Source organism: Moschus berezovskii, chromosome X (genome assembly GCF_049115385.1).
Source record: "Moschus berezovskii isolate FMDL1 chromosome X, NW_MosBer_1.0, whole genome shotgun sequence".
Taxonomy (NCBI): domain Eukaryota; kingdom Metazoa; phylum Chordata; class Mammalia; order Artiodactyla; family Moschidae; genus Moschus; species Moschus berezovskii.
In genome coordinates, this window is record NC_142488.1 from 36914440 (window position 1) to 36933895 (window position 19456).

Consider the following 19456-nt stretch of genomic DNA (forward strand, 5'->3'; position numbering starts at 1 on the left):
AGTTGGAGTCAGCTCACACATGCTTTCTAAGTCAGGGTAAAGAGTCGGAATTTGATTCTTTGGGCAATGATGGGAATCCACTGGAAGGCTTTAAGTGCAAGAGTGACATGATGTGCTTTGTGTTTGAACAAGATCATTCTGGTTGCTGTGGGAACAACACATTGGGGGTGACCGTAGGAGCAGGGACCAGGTAGGTGCTTTGGTGGCAGTCTGGTTTTCCTTGAAGTACTTGCTCCATTTAAGACAAATACAAATCAAAAGCTCCTCTTGTTTTTAAGCAAAATATGAAAATTCTTATTATCATCTAACAGGACCTGGATGGGCTGACCTCCCTCCAGCCTCCTGTACACCATCTTTGCCCCTGCTATTGAGTCTTGCTTACCTTCTGTCAGTTCTTCAAATGTAGTAGGCCACAGGACCTTTGGACTTGCTGTGGTTATATGCTATTTGCATGTGTGACAAAATATACATATCAGAAAATTTACCATGTTAACCATTTAAAAGTATACAACTCAGTGGCATTAAGGATATTCACAATGTTGTCATCACTCTCAGGCTCCAGAACTGTTTCATCATCTCAGGAGGAAACACTGGACTGTAAGGCAGTCATTTCCCATCCCCTCCTGCCCCAGCCCCTGGGAGACCATTAATCTGCTTTCTGTCTCTATGGATTTGCCTATTCTGGACAGTTCACAAAAATGAGTACAATATGTGGTATTTGTGTGGCTTCTTTCACTCAGTATAAAGTTTCCAAGATTCATTCATATGGTAGCATGTGTCAGTACTTCATTCCTTTTTATGACTGAATAATATTCCATATGGATTTATCACATTTTGTTTATCCATTTCTTAGTTGATGGACATTTGTTTAGGTTGTCTCCACCCTTCAATTAATGTGACTAGTGCTGCTGTGAACACTCATGTACACGTTTTTGTTAGAATCCCTGCTTTCAATTCTTGGGGGTATATACCTAGCAGTGAACTGCTACGTAATGTGACAGCTGTGGTCATATTTTGAGGAACGAGATCAGTGAATCTTCGACATGGATTAGTTTCCTGCGGCTGTGGTAACACAGTACAATTAAAATAATTGCAGAAAATCTATTTTCTCCCAGTTCTGAAGGCCAGAAGTCTGAAATCAAAGTGTCAGGAGGGCCAGGCTTCCTCTGAGACCAGGTAGAATCCTTGTTTGCCTCTTCCCAGCTTCTAGTGGAGACAATCCTTGGCACTTCTGGCTTGCAGCTACATCATTTCAATCAGTCTCATGGCCTTTACCCTATGTGTGTCTGTGCCTTCACGTGGCCTTCTTCCTGGGTCTCTTCTTCTTTTAAGGACACCAGTCATATTGGACTAAGGGTCACCCTACTCCAGTATGCTGCTGCTGCTGCTAAGTCACTTCAGTCGTGTCCCAGTATGACCTCCTCTTAAATAATCACATCTGAAAAAACACTATTGCCAAATAAAGTCACATTCTGAGGTAAAGGGGTGAGGCCTTCAACGTATCATTTTGGGGGACACAATTCAATCCATGACAAACTGACAGACATTACTGTGCTTCTGAATCCCCTGGGGATCTTGTTAACATGGGCTTGGTGTGAGGCCTGAGGTTATGCATTTTCAATCAGCTCTCCCAGCTGATAGCCATGCTGCTGGTTTACCGACATGGTGGCCAACTAGTCTGGGTTTTACCAATAAAAATCCAGAGTTAAAGGAAACCCTTCAGTCCTGGGAAAACTGCAATGCTTGTCACCCTATTATATCACAGACCACACTTTGAGTAGCAAGACTCTAGTTATGAACTATGGTGATTTACCCATTAATTACATTACTGAATACTCTTATTTATCTTTATATTTAAATAAATTATTTTTTGCTAGAATAGCCCAAGATTTCAAGAGTCTTGACCCCAAAAAGCTTCAGACAAACCGTGAAATGGTGACTTAGTTGAGTTCATGGGTGCCATATGTGAATATCGTATGTTAACTCATGAAATTATCTATGATGCTCAGCGTTGTCCCAGTTGGGTTGAAAACTGAGGTTTTTTTACCCCTTTGCAAGTAATTACGCACAGGAAAGATCTTTTTGGATAAGAATACTCACTGGGTTCGACGTCTTCGGTATTCTTTTCTTGTGCCACCCAGGGACTGTGAAAGTGGAGGTGAAAGCGCCTTTCTGAGGGTGGGTTTGAGCATGTTGTGGTTTGAGCTCTTGATTCCCATTAAGACCACCTGGAAAACGGAAAACTGCCACACTCTCACTCCAAATCAAATGATTCAGGCTACCTGGGATTGGGCACAGGAAGTCAAGGCTTTGTTGTTAGTATTTAAGTTCTTCAGGTGATGCAAATAAGCAACTGGAGTAGAAAATCACTCTGCAAGATCTTCCTTTATAAGAGAAACATTGCCAATCTGTCCCTAATCTTTTTTTCTGCCTGCACCCATATTCCTCTCCACTCCCCTCTATGCCCACTTACCTCTCTGTCATAGTTGGCCATTACCTTAAGCAAGTTCTCCTCTTCCTCATATTTGGGTCCTGTTTATAAAATGACCTCACTGACCTGGGACCATGTAGAACCCACTGGCGGTAATAATTACTCCTGCAACTGACCTTGGCAGGCTTTCTTTGAGCTTTATTGACTTTGTTTTTCATTCTTTCACAAAAGGCATCCTTAGCATCATCCACAATTAAGTTAGCCTGTGATAATGTCGCTGTTTTGACTGCAGAGTCTCAGGAATCCAGCAAAATCTCCCACAGAATCTGTACTGTGTGTTCCTCTGCAAACCAGCCACAGGAAATCTGGGTGGGGTGTACATTGCTTTTTTATTGGGATATAATTCATGTGCTATAAAATTCACCCTTTTAAAGCGTCCAATTCAGTGGTTTTTAGTATATTCACGAAATCATGCAGCCATCACCACAATCTAATTCCAGAGCATTTTTGTCACTCCCCAAAGAAACCCCCTACTCATCAACAGTCACTCCTCATTCCTGTTGCCCCCCTGCAACTACTAATCTATTTCTGTCTCTATGGATCTATTCTGGATATTGCCTATAAATGGAACATTCAGTATGTGGTCTTTCGTGTCTGGCTTCTTTCACTTAGCATATTTTCAAGGCTCAAACATATTACAGCAAATATCAGTGCTTCGTTGTTGTTTTTTTTGTCTGTGTGTGTGACCAAATAATTTTCCATTGTATGGATGTTCTACATTATGTTCCTCTATTCACAAGTGATGGACATTCATGGTGCTGTGAACATTCATGGGCAGGCTTTTGTGTGGACATGTTTTCATTTCTCTTGGGAGCGGAACCACTGGGTCATATGGTAACTCTGTGTTTGTTTTGGGGAACTTCTGAATTGTTTCCCAACCTTATTTTTTGACCTTAAAACAGTTCTTTCCTGAGTGTGAGCTGGTTTGTACTTGTTAGGGTGGGGAATATGAGTCTCAAGGACTTTAAACATGTTTTCTGTTATACAGTTTATGTGAAGAATGAATGGTACTTTCACATAGAACCTTGTCATTCGGCTTCATCATTTCGAAATGTCAAGAAAGCATGGAGCACCAGCGGTGGCAAGGATTGGGGGTGTCTGTCTGAGCTCCCGTGTTCCTAACCATCCCTCCAGCTGTATCTCCGGCCACCTGTCACAGTCTGTTACTGGCACAGACAAGGCCAGCTTGTTCCAAGGACACGACTACTGGGCCACTTCCATCTCAGATGGCCTGGTGGGCCGTCCAAATGTAGAAATCCGATTGCTTTCGGGGATGGCAATAAACCAGGTGCAGACAATCCTGCAAATGGAAAGCCCTATTGCGTACAAGGCAGAAACTCTTCTACTCACTTCCGCAGGACCTGCCCCACTCCTCTGCAGGCTGGCTGAGCCTGTGCGGACTCGCGCGGGCGAACAGCCTCCTCCGCATGCGCAGTTACCGCCGGTCGGTTCCTTAAGTGGGCGCTCTGCCGGGTGCGCGCTCAAGCACGCGCGCAGTCTCGCGTGCACGCGCGCACGGGGCCTCTAGCCGCACGCGCCCCTGCCCCGCCCCGCCCCCTCCCCCCTCCCGCGCGCCCGCCCTCCTCCAGCCGCCGCCGCCGCCGGAGCTCTGTAGTATGGCATCGAGGAGAATGGAGACCAAACCTGTGATAACCTGTCTCAAAACCCTCCTCATCATCTACTCCTTCGTCTTCTGGGTGAGTGGCCACGCCGGACCGGCGGCTGCGCTGCAGTCCATCGGTCAGTGTAGTGATGCTCCGGGAAGGGATGGGGGAGGAAAAAAACCAAACCAAAAATCAAATCTCGGTCCCCTCCTTACGGAGGTAGGCGCAGGGCTGGGGCTGCAGGATGGCAGGGTGCAGCCTTGGGGCTGCTCGGACCCTGCACCCCGCCCGGTATAGGTTGCAAGGGGCTGCGTGGTGGCGATGACTGTAGGTTGTCGATCTTTCCAAAATATTTTAATGTATTGACTTATTCTTTTAAGCTCGCGGGTTAGGGTCAGCCTCTGGGGAAAGTTGTGGTTTTATTCGGCTGTTTTCCTCTCTGGATCCCCCTCCCCATCCTCCCTTTCCAGCCCGTTCGCAGCGCCTCTTGGAGCTAACCTGTGGCCGGCTGGGAGCAGGCGCGAGAGCGCAGGGTTTGATCCCAGATTCCCGGTTATTCCCGACCCTGCGGGGCTGCGAGAGGCAGGCGCCAGGCGCCGTGAACTGCTTGGCTGGGCAAGGGAGATCAAAGCCCCCCCCTCCCCAAGCGCACTGATAGGGGGTGGGCGCCGCCGCCGCGCCGAAACGCACGAAGGGAAGAGGGTCTTACATAAACCAGGGGCATCTTTGCGCTTTCTCGGAGACCCAGGTCTTAGGACCTTTTGCCCACTCGCCTGCACCCTTACACTCATCTTTCTGTCGTTGCGTGAACCTCATTTTGCAGAGCCCCGGGGAAGGACCCTCACCACTTGATGACAGCAATAGCGCCCCAACTCTACTCCCCATCTAACTGGTGCTGCTATCGGTCCTTGAACCTCAATGCAGAAGGGTGACGTCAGCCCCTCAGCAGAAGCTTCTGCGAGCTGGAGGAGGAGTGGGGGGGCGGACTCCAGGCTTGTGCCTTACCTCATCCTGTTTGGCAATTCGTGGAATCAGTGCAGGGCTGACACTGCAGTGATTCATTTGAAGCAGGTGGTACCTAAAGACCATTCCCCGTTATTTCTCTTTCGGTGTAGATGACTCCCTTCTCCCCAAGTTTTCCTTTCCTTAACCAAGCCACAGCCACCCTACAGGAGAATGAATGTCACTACCCACCCCCCAATAATCTGGGTCACTTCAGCTTTCAAGGCAGTCATTTTGAAACCCGAGGCTCTGCGGAAAAAGCCAATCCCATCTTTGGTGGTTTTTCTCTTTGCCTTTCCCCCCGCCCCCCAATTAGCCCTAATTTTGGTTTGAAAGTGGGGCACAGTGCTTTATGAGGTACTCAGACTCGGCCTGATGGTGAAACAGGGTGTTTGTAATGACCAAGGCAGGAACTGAGATTTATTAAGGATAAAAAAAATTCGTAATGCGCTCCCCGCCCCCCGCGGACATTCCTTGTCATTGGCGATTCTTCAGGTCGGGAATCTGTGGACTCTGGGGATCAGGCATACCAAGAACTCTGCAATGAGATAAGATAGATTAACTGGTATATCACACAGGCAACCACAGAAATGGAATTTATTTGGGCTGAAATTTAAGTAGTGTAATTGTGAGCTCTGCCCAGATCCTATATTATGTTCTTCTTGGGAAAAGCAAGAATGCATGCTGGTTGCTGAAACTTCCCAGTGAGCTTTCCTGGGAACTGGTTTAGCTTTTTCGTTTGTTTCATTATATCTCTTTGTGTTTGGCCCTTCCTATTTACTTGACTTCCTATCTGTTCCTGGAGTAAATCATATGGGTAATTATTTTTAGCTTCCTGAAAAATCTTCCAGCATCTCTGCTTGCTGGTAAAGAAGGGAGACTTCTAGAGGAAGGCTTTTCATGGGAGCTTTTTAACTCTTCTTGTTTACTCCCTCCCCTCCCCAACCTCCTGAATCCAATTACTTAATGCACCCTAATACATCTTAAGCACAACATTTTATGCCCTCTGAAGTTCCTTGGTGCCTGCATTTTCATTTTTTTCCTACTTTCAAGATTTCTGTAGTCTCTCAGATGTTTACCTGATGAATTTAATAGTTTAAATAGCATTCAATAATCACTTTATACTTCACAACCAACGAATGAGATCTCTCCAGATGCAAGGGTATTTTTAAATAAGACATTTTCGTGAATAAACCATGGTACAAATGCTGTGTTTTCCATTATACCTTAAATGGCAAGAAAAAAAAAACAGCTTTATTGAGATCTAATTCACATACTTCACCCCTTTTAAAGTATACAAATTAGTGGTTTTTAGTATATTCACAGATATGTGTAACCATCACCCCAGTCAATTTTAGAACATTTTCATTATCTGAAAAAGAAACCCCATATCGTTTAGCTATCATTCTCTTTTCTGCTCTCAATAACCCTCACCACCCTGCTGCTGCTGCTAAGTTGCTTCAGTTGTGTCTGACTGTTTGCAACCCCATAGACAGCAGCCCACAAGGCTCCGCCGTCCCTGGGATTCTCCAGGCAAGAACACTGGAGTGGGTTGCCATTTCCTTCTCCAATGCACGAAAGTAAAAAGTGAAAGTGAAGTCTCTCAATCATGTCTGACTCTTAGGGACCCCATGGACTGCAGCCTACCAGGCTCCTCTGTCCTTGGGGTTTTCCAGGCAAGAGTACTGGAGTGGGTTGCCATTGCCTTCTCCGCTCACCACTCTAAGCAGTCACTAATCTACTTTTTGTATAGATTTCCCTTTTCTGGACATTACATCTAAATGAAATCATATAGTATGTGGTCTTTTGTGAATGGCTTCTTTTGCTTAGCATAATGTTCTCATTCATGTTTATTCTTTTAATGGCCAAATAATACTCCACTGCATGCTTATACACTGTATCACATTTTGTTCATTCATTTGTCCACTGATAGACATTTGGGTTATTTCTATCCTGTGGCTATTATGAGTCACAGTGCTATAAACATTTATGTGCAAGTTTTTGTGTGAACATATGTCTTCGTTTCTCTTGGGTATATACCTAAGAGTGGATTTGCTGGGTCATATGGTAACTGATTAATCATTTGAAGACCTGCCAGACTGTTCACCAAAGTAACTGCACCATTTTACATTCCTTCCAGCAGTGTATGAATACTGTGATTTAAAGTTTTTCTCCACTTTCTTGCCAACGTTTGTTACTATCTGACTTTTAAAATTCTAGCCATGCTAGTAGATATCTCATTGTGGTTTGGATTTGAATTTCCTTGATGAGCAGTGATATTCGGCAACTTTTTATGTGCTTATTGGTCATTTGTATATCTTCCTTTGAGAAATGTCTGTTCATGTCTTTTGCCCAATTTTTATTTCAGTTATTTTTTCTAAACATTGTTGTAGGTGTTTTATGTGTCCTTTATATATTCTTGATTCAAGTCTCTTATCAGATACATCATTTGCAAATATTTTCTCCTGTTGTTCAGTTGCCCAGTCATGTCCGATTCTTTGTGACCCCATGAACTGCAGCACACCAGGTCTCCCTGATTATATGGGTTGTTTATTCACTTTCTTGGTGGTGTCCCTTGACGTACAAAGGGTTTTTTTATTTTGATAAAGTCCAATCTACCTATTTTTTGTTGCTTGTGCTTTTAGTATCATATTTAAGAATTTTTCACCAAATGAGAGTTTATGAAGAAAATACTGTCTATAAGAGTGATTTGTCTATTCAGTAAATGCAGTTGATAAATGTATCTTTCTCTGGCATGTAGTAGGTACTCAAATATTTGTCAAAACTTCTGGGATTATGTTGGGTAATTTACAAGAAGGATGATCTTGGTGTTCAAGTGGAAGATGGACAAAAGATTAAGCAGAATTTTTTCCTTCCTGTTTTCTTTGAATCATTTTAATGCAACTACTTCTCTTCCCATACCTTGGATTTAGGACTAGAAGACATTTGAGCTTAAAATGGTGGTAGACCAGTAGCAGTGGCTCAGATGGTAAAGAGTCTGCCTGCAGTGTGGGAGACCCAGGTTCGATCCCTGGGTTGGGAAGATCCCCTGGAGAAGGAAATGGCAACCCACTCCAGTATTCTTGCCTGGAAAATCCCACGGATGGAAGAGCCTGGCAGGCTACAGTCCATGGGGTCACAAAGAGTTGGACACAACTGAGTAACTTCACAGTTATGAGAGATCTTATATATGCGTTAATATACTGTATTGGTGTTTTTCTTTCTGACTTACTTTAGAAAGATGGTAACGATGACCCTATATGTGAGACAGCAAAAGAGACACAGATGTAAAGAATAGACTTTTGGACTCTGTGGGAGAAGACCAGGGTGGGATAAATTTGAGAGAATAGCATTGAAACATGTATATTATCATACATGAAATAGATCGCCAGTCCAGGTTTGATACATGAGACAGAGTGCTCAGGGCTGGTGCACTGGGATGATCCTGAGGGATGGGATGGGGAGGGCAGTGGGAGGGGGTTCAGGATGGGGAACACATGTACACCCGTGGCTGATTCATGTGAATGTATGGCAAAAACCACCACAATATTGTAATTAGCCTCCAATTAAAATAAATAAAAAAAGAAAGAGAGATCTTGTTTTATCTGGCCTCCTCTTCTATCTATAATCACTCTCCATCTCTGAGATGTTCCTCTAAAGCAGTGGTTCTCAGCAGCAAACAGTTTTGCCTCTCCCCTCCCCCAGTATTTGGCCATGTCTGCAGACATATTTTGGTCACAGCTGGGAGTGGGGTGCTACTGGCATCTCGTTGGTAGAGGCCACAGGTGCTGCTAAGCATACTACAAGCACAGGACAACCCTTCACAAGAAAGAATTATCTGGCTCAAAATGTCAACAGTGCCCACAACCTCTGCACTAGTGGACTTTACATAGTAATAAGTTAATCTGTAGGAAAAGAGAATCTTATGCAAAACTCCATATATTTACTATTGTTTGGAACCACCATACCCAAGCACTCGCAACACAATTGCAAGTAAGAAGAGAAACATTCTCCTTTTTGTTTGGAGCTAAAGGTAGGTGGTTCTTTATGTAATAGTATTGAAATGGATGGGATGATCCTCCAGTTAAATAGTATCACCTGAATGTTAGGGAAGTGGCTCCATTATGGTCCTTGATTTGTATGTTTCATTTTCAGAGGAGGAAAAAACACACCTAGTAGTAAGTTATCCTGAGCTTTAAGACTAGCAAACAGTGCCTGACACAGAGGTTTACTCTGGAAGTATTTAACAAATGAATGAATAAATGAAATTTTATTAACTACTCTTGGGCTCATGTGTTTATTTCAACTCACCTCAATTGGGAGGGTTTTTAAAAGTGATATTTTCTGTCTACCTGTGATGGTTTAAATGTGTTCCTGACAGTTGGTAAGAAATGTGTGGAAAGGTGGAGTAGAGAACTTTGAGACTTGATCTAGTGATAGTTCAGTTATTATATTTTTATGATCTGCTAGTTTGCCAGCCACTTTAATTATCTAAAATTTTAATTGGAATTTGTTAAGCTTGAATTAAAAATGATATCTATCTTACTCTAATACAGAAAAAACTCCATGACAAATAGTTTTTTCAACAACAAACAGGAAAACTATAAATGTGATGCTTACAAAGTAAATTCTGTTTTGGTTTAGAAAAATTTTTAATGTATTTTAAACACTCAACTGAGTTCTAAGCTAAGATTGAAATCCACCATAGTTACATCCACTAATTAATATAGTAAAGAGAAATATCCTTGCTTCATTCCAGTGTATATTGGATTTGGTTTCTTCTTTGATGATCCAAAGAGGAAATTAGCTTGATCAATTATGATACCAAATTCTCTTATGGTGAAATATCAGTGGTTTTTGTTTTTGTTTTAATTTTGGAAGCATCTCTAATCTTTTTAGGGAGAAGATTAAAAGAAATAATGGTCAGAATATTTCTTTTGTCATCCAGAAAGTTAAGGTACTTGGATTAAATAGAGGGGGAAAAGTCTTAAAGAACAGCCCCTAAAGTTTTACAAAGTGTTTGAATTTGGGCACACACTTAAGGCTACACTTACCCTTTTGCGTATCTTTGGAATTCAACAAACATTCATTGAATGTCTTGTATGCCAGGTATTTCAATAGAATGTTTACCAACTTTTACTAGCTGCTGCTTTTACCATGTTACCTTCATTTCTAAATAAAGCAGTTAATCTATTACTTTTCAGTATTAGGTGTTATATATTGTCTTCTTACTTACTTCTTAATATGGACGATCACAATCTAGTTCTCTTACCCCTTTCTCCCTCCCTCACATCTTTCCTAAATTGGGTAGACCCCAAAATATCTTTTATCAGTATCATATCAACTTGGTTAGAGCAGTAGTCAGTGATCATATTAATTAGGTAAGCTGATTCACAGCTAAACCTTGTAGTGTGTCTATTACGATTGCTTGCACAGCTTTTCCCTTTCAGTTAAAAGCTGCCTTGTTTTATCCTTCACTTGTTAATTTTCTTCATTTACCACTAAATTATCCCCATATTCTCCCCCAAGAACTGCATATTTTCACTTAGTGTATTGAAGCACGTCGTGTAGCATGTCAGTTTCCTATTCTTAAAAAACAATCATTAATATTGTTAGAGATGTTTCTCCCAGAGTAGGCTAGTGTTCGCTGGGCCTTTGAAACAGCTGACATCATTATAATCTCCCTTTACCATTATCCTGGGGAATCTTGTCTCCTTTTATGTTGAGTCTTCAGTTTCCTAGATGTCCTGTCTTTCTCTTTTTTGTTCATCCATTTTGGTGGAGCAAACCTTATAGTAACTTTCTGGAAAAGAGTTCATGAGAGGTTAATTTGTTGAGACTTTGCAGGTATGAACATCTTATTATGCTCTTGCACATAATTTGATAGTTCATACATCATTTACCCTCAGAATTTTTCTGTCACTTCCTCTTCTCCCCCAAGTCTCTTGTTCTTGTTGCTGTTGAGAAATCCAAATGAGTTTTTTTTATTATTATTACTATTCTTAAATTCTGCTTTTCTTTGAAAGTATCTGGAATCTTTCTAGTTCCTAGTGCTCTGAAATTTCACAATACTACCTCTTGCCATATGTTTATTTCTATCTTTCCTCTGTACCCTTTCAATGTGCAAACTCAGGTCCTTCCATTTGGGGAAATTTTCTTGAAATTGTTTTTTTTTTTTTTTGCTTTATTTTAAATTTCCTTTCATTTTCTCTGTTGTGTCTGTTTCAGTGTTGAACCTCTTAGATCCTCTAATTTTCCTCCCTTCTGTTTTCTAATTTTTTGTCTTTTTGTTATGCCCTCTGGTAGATCTCTCCTAGCTTACCTTGCCTGCTATTGCATTTTTCATGTGTTTTATATGTTGATTTTTAGGAGCTCCCTGTTGAGGTCTGAGCATTTCTTTTTCTAGCATCCCACTCTTGTTTCATAAATGTAATATTTTAAGATCCTTCTGACAATGATATTTTTTTAAGTTTGCTTCTTTCTGCAATTTCCTCCCAGCTTCTGTGTTATCTGGCATACTACAGACTGACCTCAAATTTCTGGTAACCATTTGCTCTCTGTTCTGGACTGGAACCTCTTAGTGTGAAGTGAGAGTTTGTAAGTTGGATGATTTAGTTGGGCCATTGAGTTTTGGAACTGAGTCTTTTCCTTTGGTCTAATCAGGGATCCAACCAGTCCATTCTAAAGGAGATCAATCCTGGGTGTTCATTGGAAGGACTGATGGTAAAGCTGAAACTCCAATACTTTGGCCTCCTCATGCGACAAGTTGACTCACTGGAAAAGACTCTGATGCTGGGAGGGCTTGGGGGCGGGAGGAGAAGGGACGACAGAGAATGAGATGGCTGGATGGCATCACCGACTCGATGGACATGAGTTTGAGTGAACTCTGGAAGTTGGTGATGGACAGAGAGGCCTGGCGTGCTGTGATTCATGAGGTTGCAAAGAGTCGGACACGACTGAGCGACTGAACTGAACTGAATCAGATTTCCTATAGAAGAATCTTCCAATCTTCTCTCTGGATGAACAAGGTTAGGAATATAGATGTCTCCACGTGCAGTATAAATACACCTTTGTTTAAGCTCCTGTTTCAAGTGTAGAATCCAGTGTCCCACCGTGCTTTTGTTCTCTAGTTCATTCTCCCTAGATAGTCAATCTCTGAACCCATGGTAGAATGGGGGAGAAGGCAGAGACTGGAAGTTGGAGGGGATCTAATTGCTTTTCAAAAAGCTTTTCCCAGATTCTCCATATTTTAGCTCCCTTTTGTGCTTGGTCCTAAGAGTGCATGGAGTTGCCTTCTGGGGGTGCTTGTGTGCAAATGTTTTATTCTTGAATTTGCTCACAGCTACCATAAGATTTGGCTTTTTCTCAGCTTCCAAAATGTCATTGTGGTTGTCTCCTCTTCCATTCTTTTTGTTATTGTGGGTTTAAAAAAATCCAGTCATTTCAGTGGACTTTTGGGAGCTAGCCAAGGTAAATGGATGTGTTCAATCCATCATCTTTAACTGGAAGTCCTTTATATTTGTATCTCTACCTTGCATGTAACTAATTAAATACGGAGTTGATTGTGAGTGATTGAATAGAGCATCTGAGATGGCAACAGTTGGGATCTTCTAATAGATATTGGTACCTACTTTTCAACTTTTAAAGAGCTTTTGGATGTTAAGTGTTGGATTTAAGCATGTTCTAGATTGAAACAGACTTACTAAACCACATCCTCTTCAAGGTTATCTGGTCATCAGGGAATGGAGTTGGATAAATGGGAACAAAGTTCTGAAGGTTGCTGCTATATTTTTCTGCTCATCTAATTTCTTCCCATCAAGTGGAGGCCCATGTGTCTTCTGATCTAATTTAGACCTTGCTGTATTAATTTAATGTGGGAGCAGCAGCGTTTCAAAGTATGGCAGGGAACTTGATGTTACATGGATCAGGGCTCTTCTATTTTTCTGCTACCACAATGATAACCCTCTGTGTTTACTATACAACTTGTGCATTATAATCTCAAGAGTTTTTTTTTCTTATTCACTTACTTGCACTACCTTTTATAGCATTTGTGGAACATTAAGTTTTTTCCACTTCGTAGTTGCTTAGAAACAAGCTGACTTTTTATCCAGATAGATTGAAATACTCTGTTCAATTTTAATTACAGCTAGAGTTCTTGATTTGACCCTACCGTGGGCTCCATTCCTGATGATTCATTGACTGTTCAGCATTATGTACTGTTTTAAGGAAGCACTTAAGAAGGTGCTTTGAATGGAAAGTCATCTGTGACTATGTTTTTCTGTTTAAACATGTTAAACCTTTGACATAGGTGACTAATGCACCGCTAAAGTAATTTGAAGCTCACTGTAAAAAATATATTCTTATGTCTTTTTCTCCTTTGGACCCATTACAGCAGCTTCCAATTTGGCTTATCTCCACATGACAGGCAGATTGTTGGATTACTGCTCTTAAATTTCCTTTTTTGGCTGTTATCCTACTTGCCTTGACAGAATGCTTTTCATTCTTGGCTGAACATTTTTATACCTTTTTATAGAGTCCCAATGTTCATCAAGAAAATGATGTAGAGGGTAGAAGATAGGAAAGAGCTTTTCTTTGTCTTGATTTCCCTTTGGTTATTTGATCACTTGAACTTGTAAGCCTGTGAAAGAGTTTGGTGGTAGAATTAAGGATCCCAGTTCTACTGTCGAAGATTTTCTTTGTGCTTTTTGTAAGGTATGATAGGCTTTTTCATCATCATTTGTTGTAGGGGGAATTGCAGTTGCCTTATACTAAAATAAAAGATGGGCTGGGTCAGGTGAGCAATCTACATTTATGGTTGTCAATCCTATTTGCCCATCAGGGTTGCCTAAGGAGCCCTAAAATACTATATGCTTAGACTTCACGGTAAGAGGTTCTGATTCATTTGGCCTGGAGGAGGGTGCCAGGTTTCATATTTTTAAAATAATCTTTGAGGTGATTCAGCTGTGCAAATAGGATTGAGAGTCACTGATTCAGAGAGAGCTGTGTAATAGCAGGCCTGGTTCATCTTGTATCTGGAGATAGCTAGGGAATATCTAGCTATTGAGTAGCTTGTTATTGTTTAGTTGCTAAGTTGTGTCCAACTCTTTTGCAACCCCATGGACTGTAGCCTGCCAGGCTCCTTCTGCCCATGGGATTTCCCAGGCAAGAATACTGGAGTGAGTTGCCATTTCCTTCTCCAGGGGATCTTCCCAACTCGGGGATTGAACCCACATCTCCTGCTTGGCAAGTGGATTCTTTACCACTGAACCACCAGGGAAACCCTATTGAGTATCTAGCATGGGACTGTTGATTTGGTCTGCTTTGCCCAAAAGTCTGAGGCTAGGTGTCCAGTATCTCTTAGTAAACCAACATGGCCTTGTCATTCTTAGGAGACCTTGCTGCTGCTGCTGCTGCTAAGTCACTTCAGTCGTGTCCAACTCTGTGTGACCCCATAGACGGAAGCCCACCAGGCTCCCCCGTCCCTGGGATTCTCCAGGCAAGAGTACTGGAGTGTCTTGCCATTGCCTTCTCCGAGGAGACCTTGCTAATCATTCCTAACTAGAGGAGTGCTCATCAGAATCACTAAAGGGCCTTGAAACACAGTTGTTTGGTCCTATCTCATGAAGTTTCCATTTTAATTGATCTGCAGAGGGACCTGGGTATGTATTTTTTAAAACCATTCCTAAGGTGATTTCATTCCTAGGGTGTGAAAGTGCTGCATTCAATATGCCAGCAAATTTGGAAAACTCAGCAGTGGCCACAGGACTGGAAAAGGTCAGTCTTCATTCCATTCCCAACCAAAGGCAATACCAAAGAATACTCAAACTACCACACAACTGCACTCATCTCACACGCTAGTAAAGTCATGCTCAAAATTCTCCAAGCCAGGCTTCAGCAATATGTGAACTATGAAATTCCAGATGTTCAAGCAGGTTTTAGAAAAGGCAGAGGCACCAGAGATCAAATTGCCAACATCCACTGGATCATGGAGAAAGCAAGAGAGTTCCAGAAAAACGTCTATTTCTGCTTCATCGACTATGCCAAAGCCTTTGACTGTGTGGATCACAATAAACTGTGGAAAATTCTGAAAGAGATGGGAATCCCAGACCACCTGACCTACCTCTTGAGAAACCTGTATGCAGGTCAGAAAGCAACAGTTAGAACTGGACGTGGAACAACAGACTGGTTCCAAATAGGAAAAGGAGTACGTCAAGGCTGTATATTGTCACCCTGCTTATTTAACTTATATGCAGAGTACATCATGAGGAACGCTGGGCTGGAAGAAGCACAAGCTGGAATCAAGATTGCCAGGAGAAATATCAATAACCTCAGATATGCGGATGACACCACCCTTATGGCAGAAAGTGAAGAGGAACTAAAAAGCCTCTTGATGAAAGTGAAAAAGGAGAGGTTGGCTTGAAGCTGAACATTCAGAAGACAAAGATCATGGCATCTGGTCCCATCACTTCATGGGAAATAGATGGGGAAACAGTGGAAACAGTGTCAGACTTTTTCTGGGCTCCAAAATCACTGCAGATGCTGATTGCAGCCATGAAATTAAAAGACGCTTGCTCCTTGGAAGGAAAGTTATGACCAACCTAGATAGCATATTAAAAAGCAGAGATATTACTTTGCTAAAAAAGCTCCGTCTAGTCAAGGCTATGGTTTTTCCAGTGGTCATGTATGGATGTGAGAGTTGGACTGTGAAAAAAGCTCATCACCGAAGAATTGATGCTTTTGAACTGTGGTGTTGGAGAAGAGTCTTGAGAGTCCCTTGGACTGCAAGGAGATCCAACCAGTCCATTCTAGAGGAGATCAATCCTGGGTATTCATTGGAAGGACTGATGCTAAAGCTGAAACTCCAATTCTTTGGCCACCTCATGCGATGAGTTGACTCACTGGAAAAGACTCTGATGCTGGGAGGGATTGGGGGTGGGAGGAGACGGGGACGACAGAGAATGAGATGGCTGGATGGCATCACTGACTCGATGGACATGAGTTTGAGTGAACTCTGGGAATTGGTGATGGACAGGGAGGCCTGGCATGCTGTGATTCATGGGGTCGCAAAGAGTCGGACACGACTGAGTGACTGAACTGAAAGGTGATTCTGATTTCTGGGATATGACTCTGGCCTGTGATAGTTTGTTATAAATAAATTCTTAACATATGCTTTCCTGTGATCCTTAGTACCATGAGTCTAGTTTGAGGAGAAGGTTCCATAAGCAAGATGCATCCAATCTAGTATTTTTCTCACCCACTGAATTGGTGTCTGCCACGTGTCTGCAATTGAATGCTGGGAGTTTGGAGTAGTTTCCGTTCCTTAGGGGGAATGTATTTGTTTATAGTTGCACTGAGAAGTTAGGAAGTCTTAGTTTTCTCTTTATCAAAAGATTAGACTGTTATTCAATATGTAAAACAAAACCCTGAATTTATTACTTAACAAAGTAAGAGAGCAGTACTAGTCAAGCAGAGTTTATGAGTGAAACAGATTGCTCTTCTTTGGGGGAAGTGTGGTAGTGTTTGATGGTTGCTTTGGTTACAGAAGAAGGAGTGGTTGTCCTTGGCCTTAGAATCATGGCTATTTGGGTGAGACTGTTGTTGATTGCCTCTGGGAAGCATAGTCACTGCTGTGCTGCTGATTGGTTGACCTTGAGTTGTGTGAGGCTGTCACTGTAATTAGCTTCTAGAAGTATGTTCCCTGAAACAAGGTGAGTTGTCACTGATGATTAGACTAAGCTGAATTGCCACTGATCGAATCGGTTTAGAAGTGGGTGCTGGTAGTTACCATGCCTACTGAATAATCAATCTTCTTCCCCCCAGGAATAGAGACTTTTATTCTTGCCTCAGATTACCAATGCTTATTTCTCAGTGAGATGAGTTTATCTCTTCACAGATGCAATTGTTGTATCAGAAGAAACCTAATAGAGTGTAAAGATAAACTAATATGAGAATTGGGTAAAGTGGTTAGATGCAAGATAAAAATACAAAAATCAATTGCTTTTCATTATTTTACATAAGCCTTAGAAAAGAAAAGGGAGAAAAAATTTTAGTCTCAGTAGCAACAGAAATCATAACTACTTCAGAATAGTTAAAAAAGTAAGGCTCTTATATGAAGAAAACTAAAATCTTATTGAAGATTATAAGATCTGAACAGATTAAACAACATTGTGTTCTTCAGTGGGGAGATTTAATACTATAAAATTATCAGTTTAAAATGTGTTTAATGTAATTCCAAATAGAGTCCCAATGGAATTTTTTGGGGGGAGGGAGTGGCACTTGATAAAAACAATGTTTATGTAGAAGAATAAATGCCTGAGAAGGCAAGAGATATATGGGACAGGGGGAAGGAAGTATACGCCTTACCACTGTTATCAGAATATACTATTGTATATAAGATGGCCACTGTCATCTTCCTCATTTCTGGTATTCATGTTCTTGTGTAATCTCCTTCATCTGGGTTTGGGCAAGACCTGTGACTAGTTTCTAACTAGGATAATACAACAAAGGTGTTTCAATGTGTGTGAATACATGTACATTATTATATTAGATAAGATTGTAATGTCTTCCTGAGAGACTTTGTCCCTGGCTGGCTTCGAAGAAACAAGTTTCTTTTGTTGTGATCTACCCTATGGAGAGGAGAAGGCAATGGCAAGCCACTCCAGTACTCTTGCCTAGAAAATCCCATGGACAGAGGAGCCTGGTAGGCTGCAGTCCATGGGGTCGCTACCAATCAGACATGACTGAGCGACTTCACTTTCACTTTTCACTTTCACACATTGGAGAAGGAAATGGCAACCCACTCCAGTGTTCTTGCCTGGAGAATCCCAGGGACAGGGGAGCCTGGTGGGCTTCCGTCTATGGGGTCACACAGAGTCGGACACGACTGAAGTGACTTAGCAGCGGCAGCAGCAGCATCCTATGGAGAAGACCTCATGGCAGGAACTGAAGGCAGTCTTCTGCTGACAGTCAGAAAGAAGCAGGCCCTCAGTTTGGCAGTGCACAGGCAACAAAATGATTCCTTCAGTCAAGTGATCTTAGAAGCACATCCTTCCCCATTTTGGCTTCAAATGAGACTGCAACCACCCAACAACTTGATTGAAGCTTAATGAGATCTTGAAACAGAAGACAGAGTAAAGTTATGCCCAAACTCCTGACCCCACTGAAACTCTGAGATAGTAACTGTGTGCTGTTTTAAGTCTCTACATTTATTGTAATATTGTTACATAGCAATGCATAGTTAATAGAACTATAAATTCCCTAGTTAATTCAGTATGATGTTGACTTACAAAGAGACAAATGGGTCAGTGGAATAATAGAGAAACCAATAATAAGTTCTAGTGTATATAATTTAATGTATGAAAAGGGACATTCATTTTAGAGAAGGCTAGATTTAAATGATTCTAATACTACTGTATATTTGGAAAAAATAAAATTGGAGCCCTTGAATTTTATTAAAAAGTCTAGTTGGCTTAAATGCTTTGATATGAACACAAAACAAAATTCTGTAAGAAAGCATAGAGATCATATATAAATACAGGCTCCAAGTTGGAGCCTCAGAAGCAATGAAGTTAAAAAATCGGACTTCCCTGGTAGTCCAGTGACTAAGAATCTGCCTGCCAGTGCAGGCGACACAGGTTCGATCCCTAGTCTGGGAAGATCCCATATGCCATGAAGCAACTAAGCTTGTGTGCCACAACTACCTCGCCAGTGCTCTGGAACCCGTGAGCCACAAATACTGATGTCTGTGTACCCTAGAGCCTGTGCACCACAACTAGAGGGTATCCCCTGCTCACTGCAACTAGAGAAAAGCCCAGGCACAGCCCAGTGCAGCCATAAATAAATAAATGTATTATTTAAAAAAACATTGTATTTGCCTATACAATTTTTTAAATTATATGACATAAGTACAATAAAATCAGTTAAAACAATTATGGTGAGACTCAGACCCAGTGCCAGACTATTAGCTAATATATTGCTTTCTTCATTAAGAAAATCTTACAGGAAAAAAAAAATCTACGTTCTGATGGAACCTCCTCATTTGAGACTGATAATGGCTTGCTGACCAGCTCTGGCCTACTGATCACACTTTGTGAATGACTGCTCTGTGGAAGGAATTGGCAAACTGTTTCTGTAAAGGGCCAGATAGTGAATATTTTAGGCTTTGTGGGCCATATGGTCTCTGTTGTGTCTACTCAACTCTGCCACTGTCCTGTGAAAGCAACATAGACAAATGTAAATGAATAAGCAAAGATATTAAAATAAAACTTATTTACAAAAAGAGGTGGCCAGCTAGATTTGACTCTTAGGCCTTAGTTTGCTGACTTCTGCTCTAGAGGATATCAATATAAGGAAGGTATAA

General features: G+C 41.6%; 1 protein-coding gene across 2 annotated transcripts in view; it reads left to right on the plus strand.

The window, feature by feature from the left end:
• The first annotated feature begins 4054 nt into the window (after window positions 1–4054).
• The window catches only part of TSPAN7 (tetraspanin 7), a 134804-nt gene continuing 119402 nt past the window's right edge, over window positions 4055–19456 (plus strand). For both annotated transcript variants that reach the window (XM_055437954.2, XM_088833658.1), the window contains exon 1: window positions 4055–4188. In XM_055437954.2, coding sequence (XP_055293929.1) covers window positions 4108–4188 — 81 coding nt within the window. In that variant the 5' untranslated portion in view covers window positions 4055–4107. The remainder of the gene's footprint in view (window positions 4189–19456) is intronic.